General features: G+C 47.7%; 2 protein-coding genes across 4 annotated transcripts in view; one reads left to right on the top strand and one right to left on the bottom strand.

Annotated features, from left to right (window-relative positions):
* The window catches only part of LRWD1 (leucine rich repeats and WD repeat domain containing 1), a 15,703-nt gene extending 4,276 nt beyond the window's left edge, over positions 1-11,427 (top strand). For all 3 annotated transcript variants that reach the window (XM_027690981.1, XM_027690983.1, XM_027690982.1), the window contains exons 4-16: positions 1,119-1,238; positions 2,305-2,457; positions 3,190-3,330; positions 3,964-4,305; positions 4,901-5,027; positions 5,274-5,383; positions 5,828-6,035; positions 7,532-7,604; positions 7,698-7,838; positions 8,464-8,558; positions 9,133-9,294; positions 9,986-10,110; positions 11,046-11,427. In XM_027690981.1, coding sequence (XP_027546782.1) covers positions 1,119-1,238; positions 2,305-2,457; positions 3,190-3,330; positions 3,964-4,305; positions 4,901-5,027; positions 5,274-5,383; positions 5,828-6,035; positions 7,532-7,604; positions 7,698-7,838; positions 8,464-8,558; positions 9,133-9,294; positions 9,986-10,110; positions 11,046-11,186 — 1,938 coding nt within the window. In that variant the 3' untranslated portion in view covers positions 11,187-11,427. The remainder of the gene's footprint in view (positions 1-1,118; positions 1,239-2,304; positions 2,458-3,189; positions 3,331-3,963; positions 4,306-4,900; positions 5,028-5,273; positions 5,384-5,827; positions 6,036-7,531; positions 7,605-7,697; positions 7,839-8,463; positions 8,559-9,132; positions 9,295-9,985; positions 10,111-11,045) is intronic.
* On the bottom strand, positions 11,336-13,012 carry POLR2J (RNA polymerase II subunit J). Its single transcript, XM_027690985.1, has 4 exons — positions 12,878-13,012; positions 12,613-12,702; positions 12,337-12,511; positions 11,336-11,859 (listed from the first exon to the last, which is right to left on the bottom strand). The coding sequence occupies exons 1-4, from the start codon at positions 12,928-12,930 to the stop codon at positions 11,824-11,826; spliced, it is 354 nt and encodes a 117-aa protein (XP_027546786.1). The 5' UTR covers positions 12,931-13,012; the 3' UTR covers positions 11,336-11,823.
* Positions 13,013-13,273: the final 261 nt, after the last annotated feature.

The following is a 13,273-nucleotide window of genomic DNA, read 5'->3' as shown; positions in this document are numbered from 1 at the left end:
CGAGTGTTAGGGCATCTGAGAAAACAGCCAGTCTTTGTGTGCCCCTCCACCACTTCGTGCCACTTTTTACCAGTCTGCAGAAATTAGTTGTCCCAAGCCACTCAGATATTTGTGTCTGTGTGTCTTGAACTCCTGTTTCTCCAAGTCAGACCCCAATCTTAGTCAGTTTATTAGGCAGGGTATCTTATGATCATGCTTGTGTTAAGTAGAGTAATAACTGTGTAGAAATGTCCTTGTAGAATCATGGAATCCCAGAATGGTTTGGGTTGGAAGGGACTTTAAGGATCATCTTGTTCCAGCCCCTTTCATCAAGCAGGGACACCTTCCACTATCCCAGGTTGCTCCAAGCAACCACTAAACTGGCCTTGGATACTTCCAGGAATGGGACAGCCACAGCTTCTCTGGGCAACCTGTGCCAGGGCATCACCACCCTCACAGTAAAGAGTTTTTTCTTAATATCTAATGTTTAGTTAGTTTTAGTGCCCCTTGTGCTCTGGAAGAGCAGACTTGGTCCTCTGATGAGGGTTTAAACTTGGTGATTAGTTCTAGTTTAGGTTTCTGACTTCTCCCAAGAGGCTCTGCTGCCTGTACAGGTTAAACATCCAAAACTGGAATTTTACTTGTACTTTAGAGTGGCATCAGCTGCTGTCACCATCCACAGAGGCTTATTTGCTATTGTATGCTGGCAGTGTGGCTGCATGGTGAACTGTCTGACCTAAAACGCACCTGGCCCAAAGAATTCCTGCTGGAATTCATTTACTGGAGGCAGAACAGGCCTTCCTCTGTGTTAGAGTTAAAGGATGGGAGTAGAACAGCCTGCCTTGCACTCAGGCTGAGCAGATGAGCGGTTACACAGCCCCCACCTTGTGTTGGATGTTAGTACTGCCTGAGGGTTGGGCAGCTCTTTTGTCTGCAGTTTGAGATCCCAACTCACAGGAGAACATGGATTCAGAATTAAAAGGCGAAATTCAAGCTGGAAACGCTGAAGAGATTTTAAGAAACGGCTTTTCCTTACTAGATACGTTCTTCTCATCATTGGCTGTATTTTCATCAAGGACTAAAGCTAAAGCAAGAACCATGTGTGCAGTTTTTGTAACTCTGGTGTCTTCTCTCTTTAGCTCAACGATGACTATAAAGTAATGTTTCTTTTGGAAAATCTTCGGCTGCTCAATGGCAAGGACATAACCAAACTGGCCAATCATGTGAGGCATGTCCATAGCCGTAAGCTCACCAGCAAGGTGAGATGTCTGATATTCCTTAATCTCTAAACACCCGAGAAGTAACTAAATATTGTTCTCAGTGTCATGACAGAGCTGCAAATAAGCATCAAATGATTTGCAATAACTGTGGTATGATCTGAGCCCAGCCCGCAGTTCGGGCCACCCAGGAAATGTCTTACTGCTGCTTTCTCTGGTCCCTGCTTGCATTTGCTCTGCCTGTTCTGTGCAGCCAGCTTTGCCTGTGGTTTAAGTGACAAGAGCAGGGCCAACCAGGTCTGTGTCTGACCCTCTAGTTTTTCAGGTCACTCTGATCATCATTCAGGAACAGGAGAAGCCTGGTGCTGACAGAAGAGCTACATACACCTCCCTGTCTAATTTATGTTACTGTCCAGGCCCCAGGAATGGGGAGCACAAAACCAAGCTCAGGATAACCTTGCTTTTTCCAGCATACACCAGGAACAAGGATTTGTTTGTTCTTCTTCAGCTGTGCATGTTTGGAACTGTATTTTCACTCATTTGTGTACACAGCTTAGCTCCTGACACACTGTCCCCCCAAAGCATGTTGTGATCTGGAGCAAAATTACTGTTCTATTATGAAAAAGGTTTGGTTGTTTGGTTGTTTTTGTGCATTATTGCTCCTACCATTAGTAGTTTAGTTAGTTGATCTTGTTAATTCCTTCTGTGTATCAGTGGGGGGGAGATCAAATACTGAAGACTGGGATGTCTTATTGTGTGCTGACTGTTGCCTGTGAAATATCTGTGTACCTATCAGGTACCTCCCTGTTAGGAAGGCACAGTGTAAGACTCCTCAAGGCCATTTACTCTGGATCCAGAGGCATGAAATCAGCCATTGCTCTGGGTCCAATGCTGGCAGAGTCTGCTTAGCCACACTCACCTGAGCTTGGTTCAGAGGAACTGGTTTTTCTGTTAGATGAAGTCATGGTTTGAACACTGATTAAAAAAATGGAAGTGGTGCCATCACGTAGCTACCTCAGGGTTGGCAACTTCTTAAATGCTTTCACAAGTACTCTTGCGCTTTTCTGCTCTGTTTTTTCTGTTGAGTAAACTCGGTCTTTCTGCCTAGGTTACTGCTCACTGGGAAAAATTCTTCCGTGACCAACTTCCTGAGAAATACACAGCTGAGCAGGTGAAGTCCATCAGGAAGAAGTTCCTGAAGTCAGCACAAACCAATGTAGTGTATGGACCCAGCTCCCTCAGTGAATTCACCCGCTGGCGGGTAGGTTGTGTCCCACTTACCCTTCTGTTCTTCAGGCAAGGACCCTGCTCCTGATTCTGAGTGGATTTGATTAAAATGCTCCATGGATTTGGGTGCAAGGCTCCTGCAGACAGGTGATATCACTTTTTGTGGTTTTCTTCACTGCTTTATGAAGCAGTTACAGGAGCACTAAGACTAAACATGCACCAAATTGTGATGACGGTCATTAAACATTGTTTTTTAATTCATAAGCAATAACCATAATTGTACTAATTAACAAGACTGTAGTATCCTTAATACTTAATTATTTGCAAATTAGTTTAATGGCAACCTTTATTCTTGATGAAAGCTGTATGAAAGGAGAAAAGATAATGACAAGTGTAGTTACTCCCAGTGGGGAAAGATACCATTTAGTTTGTAACATTTGTTTTATTTGTATGTGCATACACACAATTGAGGCTTCCATCTCTCCTTTGTCTTGTGTCATTGCTGTGCTGTTGCTTTCACAACTGTATACCCTGGATGCCCATAACAAAGTGAAGTTCTTGGGTCATGTAATGTCAGCAGAGGACTTGGCCTGCCAGGCTCTCTCAGCTGAGGACTCCTCCACCACTTGTGAAATTCATGTGGAGCAGTGGGAGCAGATATTAAAACCTTGGCAAAGCAGCTCTTGACACATCAGAGTTTGACTGCTCTTGATTTTTTCGTCTTTATTTTTTATTCTTTTTAACATATTTCATGTTTGCTTCTAAGGTGAAAATGATTGCAGAAGAGTTTCTGTCATACTCACTGGGTCTGGAGTTAAACTCAGATACTGAACCAGAGGAGAAGGCAGATGAGAATGAGGAAGAAAGTACAGAAAGCCCTAAGGAAGCTGCAGAGGACGTGGCTCAGGTAGGTGATTTTTCCAGTTACATTAACAATGTCCTTTCCGTGTCTTGCAAACTCAGTAGCTCTTGTCAGTTTGCATTTATGACCCTTTGGTAACCACAGGGGCAGTCCCAGGCTCCAGCCTGTATCCAGCAGCTCAGGCTGATTTTCTACAGCCAGATTGAAGCTTTCCCAGCCATGTGAAGGTTGAGTTGCTCTCCAAGAGGAGAGAGCTTCCATTCTCATAGAAGACCCAAAGATTTCATGAATCTTACTGGCTCCACCTTTTCCCTAGGAAGGGATATTTTTAATTAGAGAGCTGGGTTGATGGCTGGCCAGACTGTGCTGATTTTTGCCTGCTTGGAAATGGCTGCAGATTGAACCCCCGTGGTCCATGGACCAGATTTGTTTTTCCATATCATATGTAAATCACAAGTAACTGGGAGAGGAAGCTGAAAATGAGTCTGGCTGTGTGATTTTCATTAGCTTCTGCCTCTAGGAACCCTGCAGCTCTGGGCTGTCTGATTCATGAAGCCAAGTCTGTAACCATGGGAGGGTACTTGCATTTGAATAACTAATATCTCTAAACCTTCAAATCACTGGAAAATCTCAGGAAAGCTGAAAACCTTCTGCAGAAACTGACAGCATGTCTTACAGGTCACAGTAACACCCAGCAAGAGGAAAAGAAACCATTCAAAGTCAGGCGCTGGAAACAAGAGGTCCAAGTCCCAGGCAAACACCGAGGAGGAGGCTGTAGTTAATCCCAGAAAGTCCAGCCATGTGCAGGATGACCCAGCTCCTGATAAACCAAGAACATCAAACCAACCAGCCAAGGAGACAACCCCTGAGCAGGGAGCTGAAGGGACACAGAAGAATGGAGAGCAGTTTCCCAAGGGGCAAAGCAACAGAAGATCCAGCCAGATGACAGGGGAACAGAAAAGCCAGGAGCAGGACAATGGAGTCGTTACTTTGACTCCAGTAAAGAACTCCAAGCGAAAGGTAGGTCCACCAGCCCCCTGGGGACTGGCTTTTGGCCTCTTGGTGTAGTGGGAGGAGCTGCATTCAGGTTTCATCAGAGCTCTACACAGCTTGGAGCTCACAGATATATTTTGAGTTAAAGTTTTGGTTTGGTTTTTTTTTTTTTGTCATTGTTTTAAATCCCTCAGAGGCGTCAGGGAAGGAAAGGGACACCCCCAGGAGACGGTGAATCCCCTTCAGGGGATGGATGGACCAGCGCTCCGAGGTGGTGCTCTGAAAGCCTGTGCTTAGAAATGGGACTGGCAAGCCTTGCTCTCGGGTCACACCAATGGCTGCACGGGGAAAGGTGTTTCCCCCTCAGCTCAGGCCAGTGGGGATCTAAAGGGCTTCTCACATTTCTCTGCAGCAGGATGGGGTTCCCTGCTTGGGTCTGCTGGGCACATCTGAACAGTTGTCTGCTGGTTTAGGAGTCTTGAGCATTGCTGGCACCTCAGCCTCTCCTGTGTCCTTCAGTTTAACTCAGATTGCTGTGTTCAGTAGAGGGTTCTGTCAAGGCAATCACAGGCAAACCGCTGTCAGGGGAATGAATTGTCTAAATGTGGATGGTTTATTGTAGGAGGATGTCAGTGCAGAGCCATTGCATTTTCTTCAGTGTCACAGTAAAGGCAACAGCCGCGAGGATTTTAAAACGCAGCTCTGGTCCTGTGTCTTCGAGCCAGTGCTAGACTCTGGAGCCAGGAAAGGTGAGCTCTTAAAGAGGTTTGCAGGATTCCCAGAACCACCTGGCTCTGGAATCCCGGCGGACTCCATGCGTTAGACCCCTGCTCCTTCAAGCCGTAGTCTCCGTTGTCAGGAAGAGACTTGCTTACATATTTCTTCTTTGACTTTGAAAACAGGAGGCTGGGAGAGCACCAGGCAGTGATAAGCTGCAGTCTTCATGTGTTATCCCTGAACCTGGGAACTTCTCACCCATTTTTTTCCTCTTTCAGATCCCATTGTGAGCTCCTCCAGAACCGTGGCAACCTGTGGAGGGGAGTCTGTTTGTCTGATTGATTGTGAGACAGGGACAGTGCTGAAAAAGTATAAGGTGGCTACAGAGGTGGGTTGCAAGTGGGAAGGGTAAGCATTGAATGGGAATGCCATAATCTATAATACTTACATACATGTATGCATAATATATGTTACAAAGAGGTCTGAAAGGTTGTTAGGCATTAGTGTGGACAGGTCTTAAATGGATGAAGATACATAATAAATATTTCTTGCTTATCCTTTTAGCCTGGTTTGGGTTTATACTTTTATTAGTTTAAAAGATTAGTCTGCCTCTCCCCTCATCTGGCTGCTAAGCCTGCTTGACAGCATAGAGGAATAAACATCCTGTTTCTGTAGTTTGTGTTCTTCTGAGGATTGTTTTGAGTTTTGATGCTCCATCTTAAACAGTGGTGGTGTTTCACCTGAGTAGCACTTGTGATAGTTGTCTTATCTCTGAGCTAACAGCCATCCTGCTGTCTGCTGTCACTCTATTCCTGGTTTCTTTCTGTCCCAGGAGTTCTTCAGTGTTGCATGGACAACCCTCACAATGGTGATCAGCGACAGTCGGAAGAAAGCTCACAATATCTTGGCAGCTGCTGGGAGGAGAGGGATTGTCAAACTGATCCATGTGGCAGCTGACTTTTGCTACGGAGAGATAAAGGCTCACAAGAAGCCCATTGCTACTGTCTGCTTCAGCCCAACCCAAGAGACCCACCTCTTCAGTAAGTCTCTGCTTCAGAACCTCTTTAGCTTTAGTAATAATGTGGAAAATTCAAGGCTTCCTTAACAAGGGGAGTTGTCACCAGGGCAAGCAGGGACACACATAAAAAAGCACGGACAGGCGTTAGGGAGAGACCATTGTTAGTCCTGTGGCAGCAATTTACAGCAGGACAGATTGTTTCTACCAGGACCTGGCTCTTCAGCTGAGGTGCAGTAGCTCCTGTTTCACCCTCGGTGGCTCTCAGGGTGGCTGGCACACACACACGAGCCACAAACAAGGCCAGCAGTGGATGCGTTCCACAGGGATGAGTAAGAAGAATGACAGGCAGAGCAGGCAGCTGGGGGCAGGCAGTGGCAGGGCTCTCCTCGAGCACAGCAGGGTATTATGAGTTTGGATTTCATTTTTCCCAACAAGCACAACTATGTGCTCAATTGATTTTGAATAAATGACTTTTTTTTTTTTGAGTTCTGTGCCTCATCAGAGATTTTTATTCAGGTTTTGATGTCAAAGAGAGCTTTGCCACACAGAGCGGGGCCCACAGAGGCCGTGGCTTATGGACTGGTAATGAACCATCATATTACAAATTGCAGCTGCATTGTCAGGCTGTACAGTGAGCTGGTACAGAGCCATTCAGGCCACACCTGCACCCCACAGCACATTGTTTCTCTTGCCTACAATTACCCACATCCTGGAGTGGTTAGAGTGCTACATGAACCATTAAAAGTGGAATTTTTTTAGAACAGGGGATACTTTTCAAGAAGAAGCTCAAGAGCGCCAAAAGCAGAAGCAGAAGAAAGGATAAGGACGTTGATAGCTCATCTATATAATGATATGGACAGCAAGGCTCACCCTAACCCTATATATTGCATAGAAAAAGAGTAATAAAGGGAGAGTCTTTGCATCCCTCTTTGGAGACTGGACACCAACAAACTCTGAGTTTGAGGGGTGTCATCTGATGGGGATCCAGATTACTCTAAGTAATCTGTTAGGATTGTTTCTGCTATCAGTATCTCAGCATGGTGACATTTCTCACCCTTTACATCAGTGCCTAACTTTCCCAATGGAAGCTGCTGTGGTTGTGAACACAGTAAGCCAGGGATATGTGGAATAAAGCAGTGTCTGCCTGAGAGTAGAGGTTGCAGCTCGTATTTTAGATCCCACCATAACCCCTGAGCAGAAACAAGCTTAGAGGGCCACTAATTAACGACTTTGTGAAGCCACAACTCAGTAACGGACAGCAGGAAAGAAACTTTGTTTTATTTGCCCCTCTAAGAGCACAGGATAAGAACACAAAGTACTGACTGTGCATGCCTGACAGTGTCTGTGGAGTGGTGTGGGGCCAGGAGCCTTGGTGACTGCTGCTGTGCTTTAATGAGCTCTCTGATGCCACAGCCTTAGAGTGTAACAGCCTGTGACTCAGGTAGAATTGCCAGCTTACCACGAGAAGAGCCAGATGAGCAGCGGTGTCACTACCTGCTTCTCTTCTGTGTCCCACAGCTGCATCCTATGACAAGCGAATTGCACTCTGGGATATTGGGATTCCAGACTGTGACTACAATTTCAAAGCAAGGTAAAGGTTCAAAAACCAGATGTGGCCAGTCCAGGAGCCTGTAACTACCACGTCGCAGCACCACTTAACTGCTTGTTCTCTTCTGTTTTTTAGCCAGCTGCTGGTGCTGGAAGCAGCCTCTATTCCCTTACGGATTGCCCTGGTGCCCACCTGCCCGGAGCAGTACCTGCTGGCAGGCTGTGAAGGTGGCTGCTTTGCCTGGAACATAAAACTGGATAAAGGAGAAAAAAGCAGGTGAGAACCACAAGCTGGGACCATGCATTTGCTTTCCATAACGAGAAGAGGTAGTCCTAGCAAAGGACTACTCCCCTTCCCATAGTGGCCAGAAAAAATATGAGCATGTGCTAAAGGAGTGTTCAGAGCTTGCAGCTCTGTGCTTGTATTAAAGCTCCAGGCTGCTTTGCAGGAAGGCTGGCAGGAGTGTAATCCAATACCCCAAAACTTAAGGGTGTGTCATCTCAAAGTAGTGTAACAGAGTGTAAATTCTTGGATCGATTTCCAGTCTCAAAGTGAGGCCTTCCCTGCTCCTGGTACGTGAGGTAACCCAGGAAACTGGCACTCTGTGGGAGCACAGGAAAAAAAATTACAAGAAAGAAGCAAGTAAAGTCATGCCCTGCTGGCAAATACTAATCTTGACGCCTGCAAAAAGAGGTGAAGTGAAACAGCAATCTCTTAAGCAAATGGGCTTCTGCTTTCAATAAACCCATACTTATAGAAGTGTAAGTTCAAGTGGGAATTCATCTGAGCTTGGCAAGAGACTCACTAACACACGGATTTCCTTCTGGGCTCTGTACCTGGGCACCCTTCCACTGCTGCCTGTTCAGGACTTGGCTCATTTCACCCTTCCCCCCTGCTCTAGGCCTTTTGAAGCCATATTCCAGTTTCCTGATGATGAAAGCATGACAACATCTCACAGGGTTGATGGTCTGGCTTTTCTGAATGACGATGTCGTTGGTGAGTGTAAACGCAACAGCCCAATCCCAAAAAAACAGTGGGGCACCTCAGCATGTGCAGGGTGAAGCAAGAACGATGAGCAGAGAGTGACTGCCTCGTTAACTTTGTGGGGGCTACACAGAAGGGAATTTTCTCCCAGAGTCATTTATCTTTCCCAAAAATATGGCCTAGAGCATAAACCTATGTCTGGGCAGGACTGTAAATCAGATGGACCCATCCCCAAGGGCCAAGTAGTGCCAGTGTGGAAGGAAGGAGAGCTCCTTTCTGCTCAGGGACTGGTGGCAGCAGTCTTTTCTGCAGGGGAACTGGAGGTTCCACATCATGGGCTGGGTTTTTCTGAATAGCGTATGCTTGTTCTGCAGTTCAGGAACGTAAGCATAGCACTGAAAATCTCTCTGCAGCCTCCAATTGTCCTGAAATGAGGTAAAGCAGGTGGAAACAGTTGTTGCTGGATCAGGTCCCAGGTCTTAAAAGCCGTGTTCTGGGTGGACCACCTTCACTAGAGCCCAGCCTTTGTCTTGAGGCATTTCACTTCCCAGCAGCTGACACAGCCTCTCCTGTCTTTCTTCCCTAGTTTCCAAGAGCTCCAAACCAGGATGCATTTACCTGTGGAGCTGGAGCCGGTCCTTTGACGCCAAGGGGAAGGGATGCCAGCGGACAGTGTCTGCAGTTATCCTGGCTGAGCTGGAGTGGTCCACGACAGACATGTCCTACCTGACGCTCAGCACCTGCCCAGGTAGGCAGCACTGGTCCCCAGGGCAAGGTGTGCTTTGCCCAGGTGTGTGGGGCTCCCCTTTGCCCCAGCAGAGGCAGAGGCCTGATTTCAGAGCCCACCAGAGAACGTCAGGGCTCCCCCCTGCAAGCACTGCAGTGCAGCTCCAACACTGCGCAGCCTCAGCCCGGCACCAGCTGGGTATAAATAATACAAGTGATAAATAATTGCAGCTGTACCATCTGCCCTGCAAGGGGGTTCAGCCGAGGCTCCGTGGTCTTTCTTGTATAGGTTTTCAAAGCACAGAGCTGAGGGCTGGGCCCTGTAGCCTTGGTGGAGCCATTTTGACACTGAGTGCATCTGAAGCCGGGGGCAGGAATGCCACACACCGGGCAGCTGGCTCTGTAGGCTGGCAAGGAACAGACAAACCTCATCTGGTCATCACTTTCCAAAACCAGTCTAAAAAAAGTCAGGAGAAATCCCAAAGTATTTAGCACTACTTTTTCCACACTAGAGTAAGATAGCTGACTTACCTTTAAATGAATTGAGTTCTTTCAGAGCAACGTAGATTCGTAGTTTTGTGCTGGAAAGGGAATTTTGCTGAAATATGGCACCTTCCCTTGGGACCCTACAGCACTGCCTGGAGCTCTGCTTTGCTGCAGAACAGACTCCCAGTTCCACAGTCGTTTTCCAGCTTTTTCTTTTGCTCTCACAGCAAAAGGCTACGTGTTCTGTGGTGATGAGAAGGGCAGCGTCTGGATGTACAACCTCTCCAGCTACACCACGGCCTGGGGCTCTCCAAAGGGAAAGCGCTCGGAGCGGAGGATCTCTCCTGCACAGGTAGGTATCAGGTACCCTTTGGGGCCTCCCTTCCGCCCCAGGGCAGCTGATCTGTCTCCTGAGGAAGTTTATCCCAGAAAATGCCTCATGTTTCCACACCTGACACTCACAAGCAATTAAAAGCAGTGTCCAGAGCTGACCATGGCACTCACAGCTGGGACAGGAATCACAAGCTGCAAAGCAAGTCTGTCAGCTCCTGCACGGTGCAGCTGGGCAGCTCTTCCTAGAAGGGCCCTAAAATTCTGGTGCTTAAACTGGAGAGCCCCACAACACAAGGAGTGCAGGCACCATGTCGCTGAGGGGATGGAATCCAGAGCAGGGAAGGGCTCGCTGCTTTCCTGTGTTCACATACCCTTTTCCTAGTCAGTGTTTCCCTGGCCTCTGGAGACAGTTCTCCTTTGGGCAATCACTGTTCCCTTGCATGAAGCCTCTGAAAGGACAATCACACACACACTCAAAGGCTCTCACTCACTGGTCTGGAGCTACATTGGATATAGGTATGAAGGGACTCAGTGTTCCATAATTTCTTCACTGAAAGGGTTGTTAAAACATTGGAATGAACTGCCCAGGGAGGTGGTGGAGTCCCCATCCCTGGAGGTGCTCAAGGAACAACTGGATATGGCACTCAGTGCTCTGATCTGGTTGCCAAGGTGGTGATGGGTTAAAGGTCAGACTCTGTGATCTTGGAGGTCTTTTCCAAGCCAAGTGATTCTATGATTCCATAAGGTTTTTGGAATTGTATTGCCAACACCTTTTTCCTTCCCACTCAAGCCGCTCCGCACTAAACCTTGGCCCCTCAGGAGCACCCCAAAGCTTCACCACACCTCAGAAAGGGGGAAGAGCCTCTGACTCAGCTTCCCCAGAAGAGACCCTGCTGTGCTGAACATCCTCCCCCTCAGACACAGCACCCCCACCGCGCTCTGTTCTCCCCACAGATCCTCCAGTGGCCGGAGCTCCGCGTGAACGGGGAGCAGCCCCCCGAGATCCTGGTGAACAATGTGGTGTCAGACCCTGCCTTCACCTACCTTGTTGTCCTGACCAGTGTGAACATAACAGCCATCTGGAAGAAGTCATAGTCCCCTGTGCCAGTCTCACCCCCGTGATATGAACTAGTGCAGTATTAGTGACTGTTACCCATGTGCCCATGAACGTTTTCTAGACCAGCCATTATGTGCAAGATGAAATGAAATAACAAAGGTAAGGGTTTGTTAAACTCATTAAGTCATTGTAAACATCCGGTTTCTTTTACTGTAAGTTTTCACAATTTGTGCATTTGTTTTATAGAAATGACACTTAATAAAACAAAATACCAGTTCACTTGGCAGTGCCTGGAGTTTTTGACAGGAAAAGCAGAGAGTTCATCTGCTGCTGTCACTGAGCAGCTTCTCATGCTGGAATTATACCCACAATAACCTCCCCAACAGCCCAGGACAAATATTTGCCTTAAGGCTCCAATCAGAAAAGTAAAAAATCACTTTAATGACTTATCTGTCATATACAACAAGACATTTATCCTCTTGGCAAAGTGCCTGTCTGGTATTTAAAAAAAAAAACAAACAAACAAACTCAAAATATCACTGCTGCTGTCAAATACTAAACAGAATTGGGACGGGGGGGAAATATTTGCCATGAATGGAGGTTTAAATATATCACCTAACTAAGAGACACATCATTCTGCCTCGGGAGCACAGTCTCCTCCACAGGGGGTGGATTTTACTCGATTCCTTCTTGTTTGTCCTTAATAGCAACCTGTAAAAGCACAAACAAAAATACAAGAGCTGTTACTGAGCTGGAAGAGGTGTTTAAACATCCCTGACTTTTCTGAGATACACAAGAACCACCAGTGGAGACCTGTGCACCATCTAGAAAATTAATACTGAAATTAAAATCAAAACTTATGTGCAAATTTGGTGCCCTGGTGCCTTTCCCCAGCACATCAGAGAACACCCTTCCAACCCAAACCATTCTGTGAAGAATGAATTCCAATTGATCCTTCATAGAATTCAATTGATTCTTCATAGATTCAAAACCAATTCCAGGCATTCAGAAATAACAGCCCCCCCCCTTTTTTTTTGGACACGTAAATAACCGTTTCAGAGCAGCCAGGAGCTGAATAACATGACGAGGGTGGCTTGAATTAATTTACAGACTTAAACCAGCAGCTCTAAGGCACACTACTCACCCCTCTGATTAATTATAAACACTTTTAAGGATAAATAAACTCACCCTGAACCTCTCCTCCAGCAGGGAGAGCTCGCTGATAAGATCCGTGATGGCATTAGTGAAAGCCTCCTGGGGGCTGTAATCGGGGGTGGTCTGCACACGGATGATAATTTTATGCTCCAGAGGGTGAGGGACCTTGTACCCTGCAAACAGCACCTGCGGGTCTTTGAGCAACTGCCTGTAATTGGGGAAAGAAAAAAAAGCAAACGCAGGGAAATTCGGGAAAAAAAAAAAAAGCCTCAAAACCCGCCCAAAATTTAGTGCCCGGTTTGGACTTACGACTTGATGATGTTCCCCAGCGTGTGGTCCTCCTTGTTGATGGTGAACAAGCAGGCGTTGGGCACCTTGGTATCCTTGTTGATGGTGATTCTGTGGGGATAAATGGGATAAATAAATGGGATACAGGGGATGTTATCGATCCCTGCGGGCCAGGCAACCGCGGGCGACTCGGGGGGGAAGGCCCGGGCGCCCCGATCGGGGAGCCCGGGCCCCCCCCCCAGCCCCCCCCCGCTTGGTTTAAGGGCTAATTAGGGTGTCCCCTCACTTTTTCTCGCCCTCGAAGAGGAGGAAGGACTCGAAGGCTGGAGGCGCGTTCATCCCGCCGCCGCTCCGCCCTCACTCGCTATGGCGGCCGCGGCTTCACCTCCGGTGACGTCACTTCCGCCCGCTCTCTGCCCTCACCTCCCGTCCGCAAGAGCTCCCCCCTGCGGGCGGGAGGACTCGGTGCAGACACCAGTAGAGCCACCGGTGATGCCACCACGAGTAGGGCCCACCAGGAATGGCACCAGTAGGGCCCACCAGAAATGGCACCAGCAGGGCCATCAGAGATGTCACCAGTGCCACCACAGCCACCATTGGAGTCACCAGTGATGCCACCACTGCCACCACCAGGACCACCACAAATGGCACCAGCAGGGCCATCGGCGATGGCACCAGTACC

The sequence above is a fragment of the Neopelma chrysocephalum genome, unplaced genomic scaffold (genome assembly GCF_003984885.1).
Source record: "Neopelma chrysocephalum unplaced genomic scaffold, ASM398488v2 Primary Assembly neopelma1_82, whole genome shotgun sequence".
Classification (NCBI taxonomy): Eukaryota; Metazoa; Chordata; class Aves; order Passeriformes; family Pipridae; genus Neopelma; species Neopelma chrysocephalum.
This window is presented reverse-complemented; position numbering and strand designations above follow the sequence as displayed.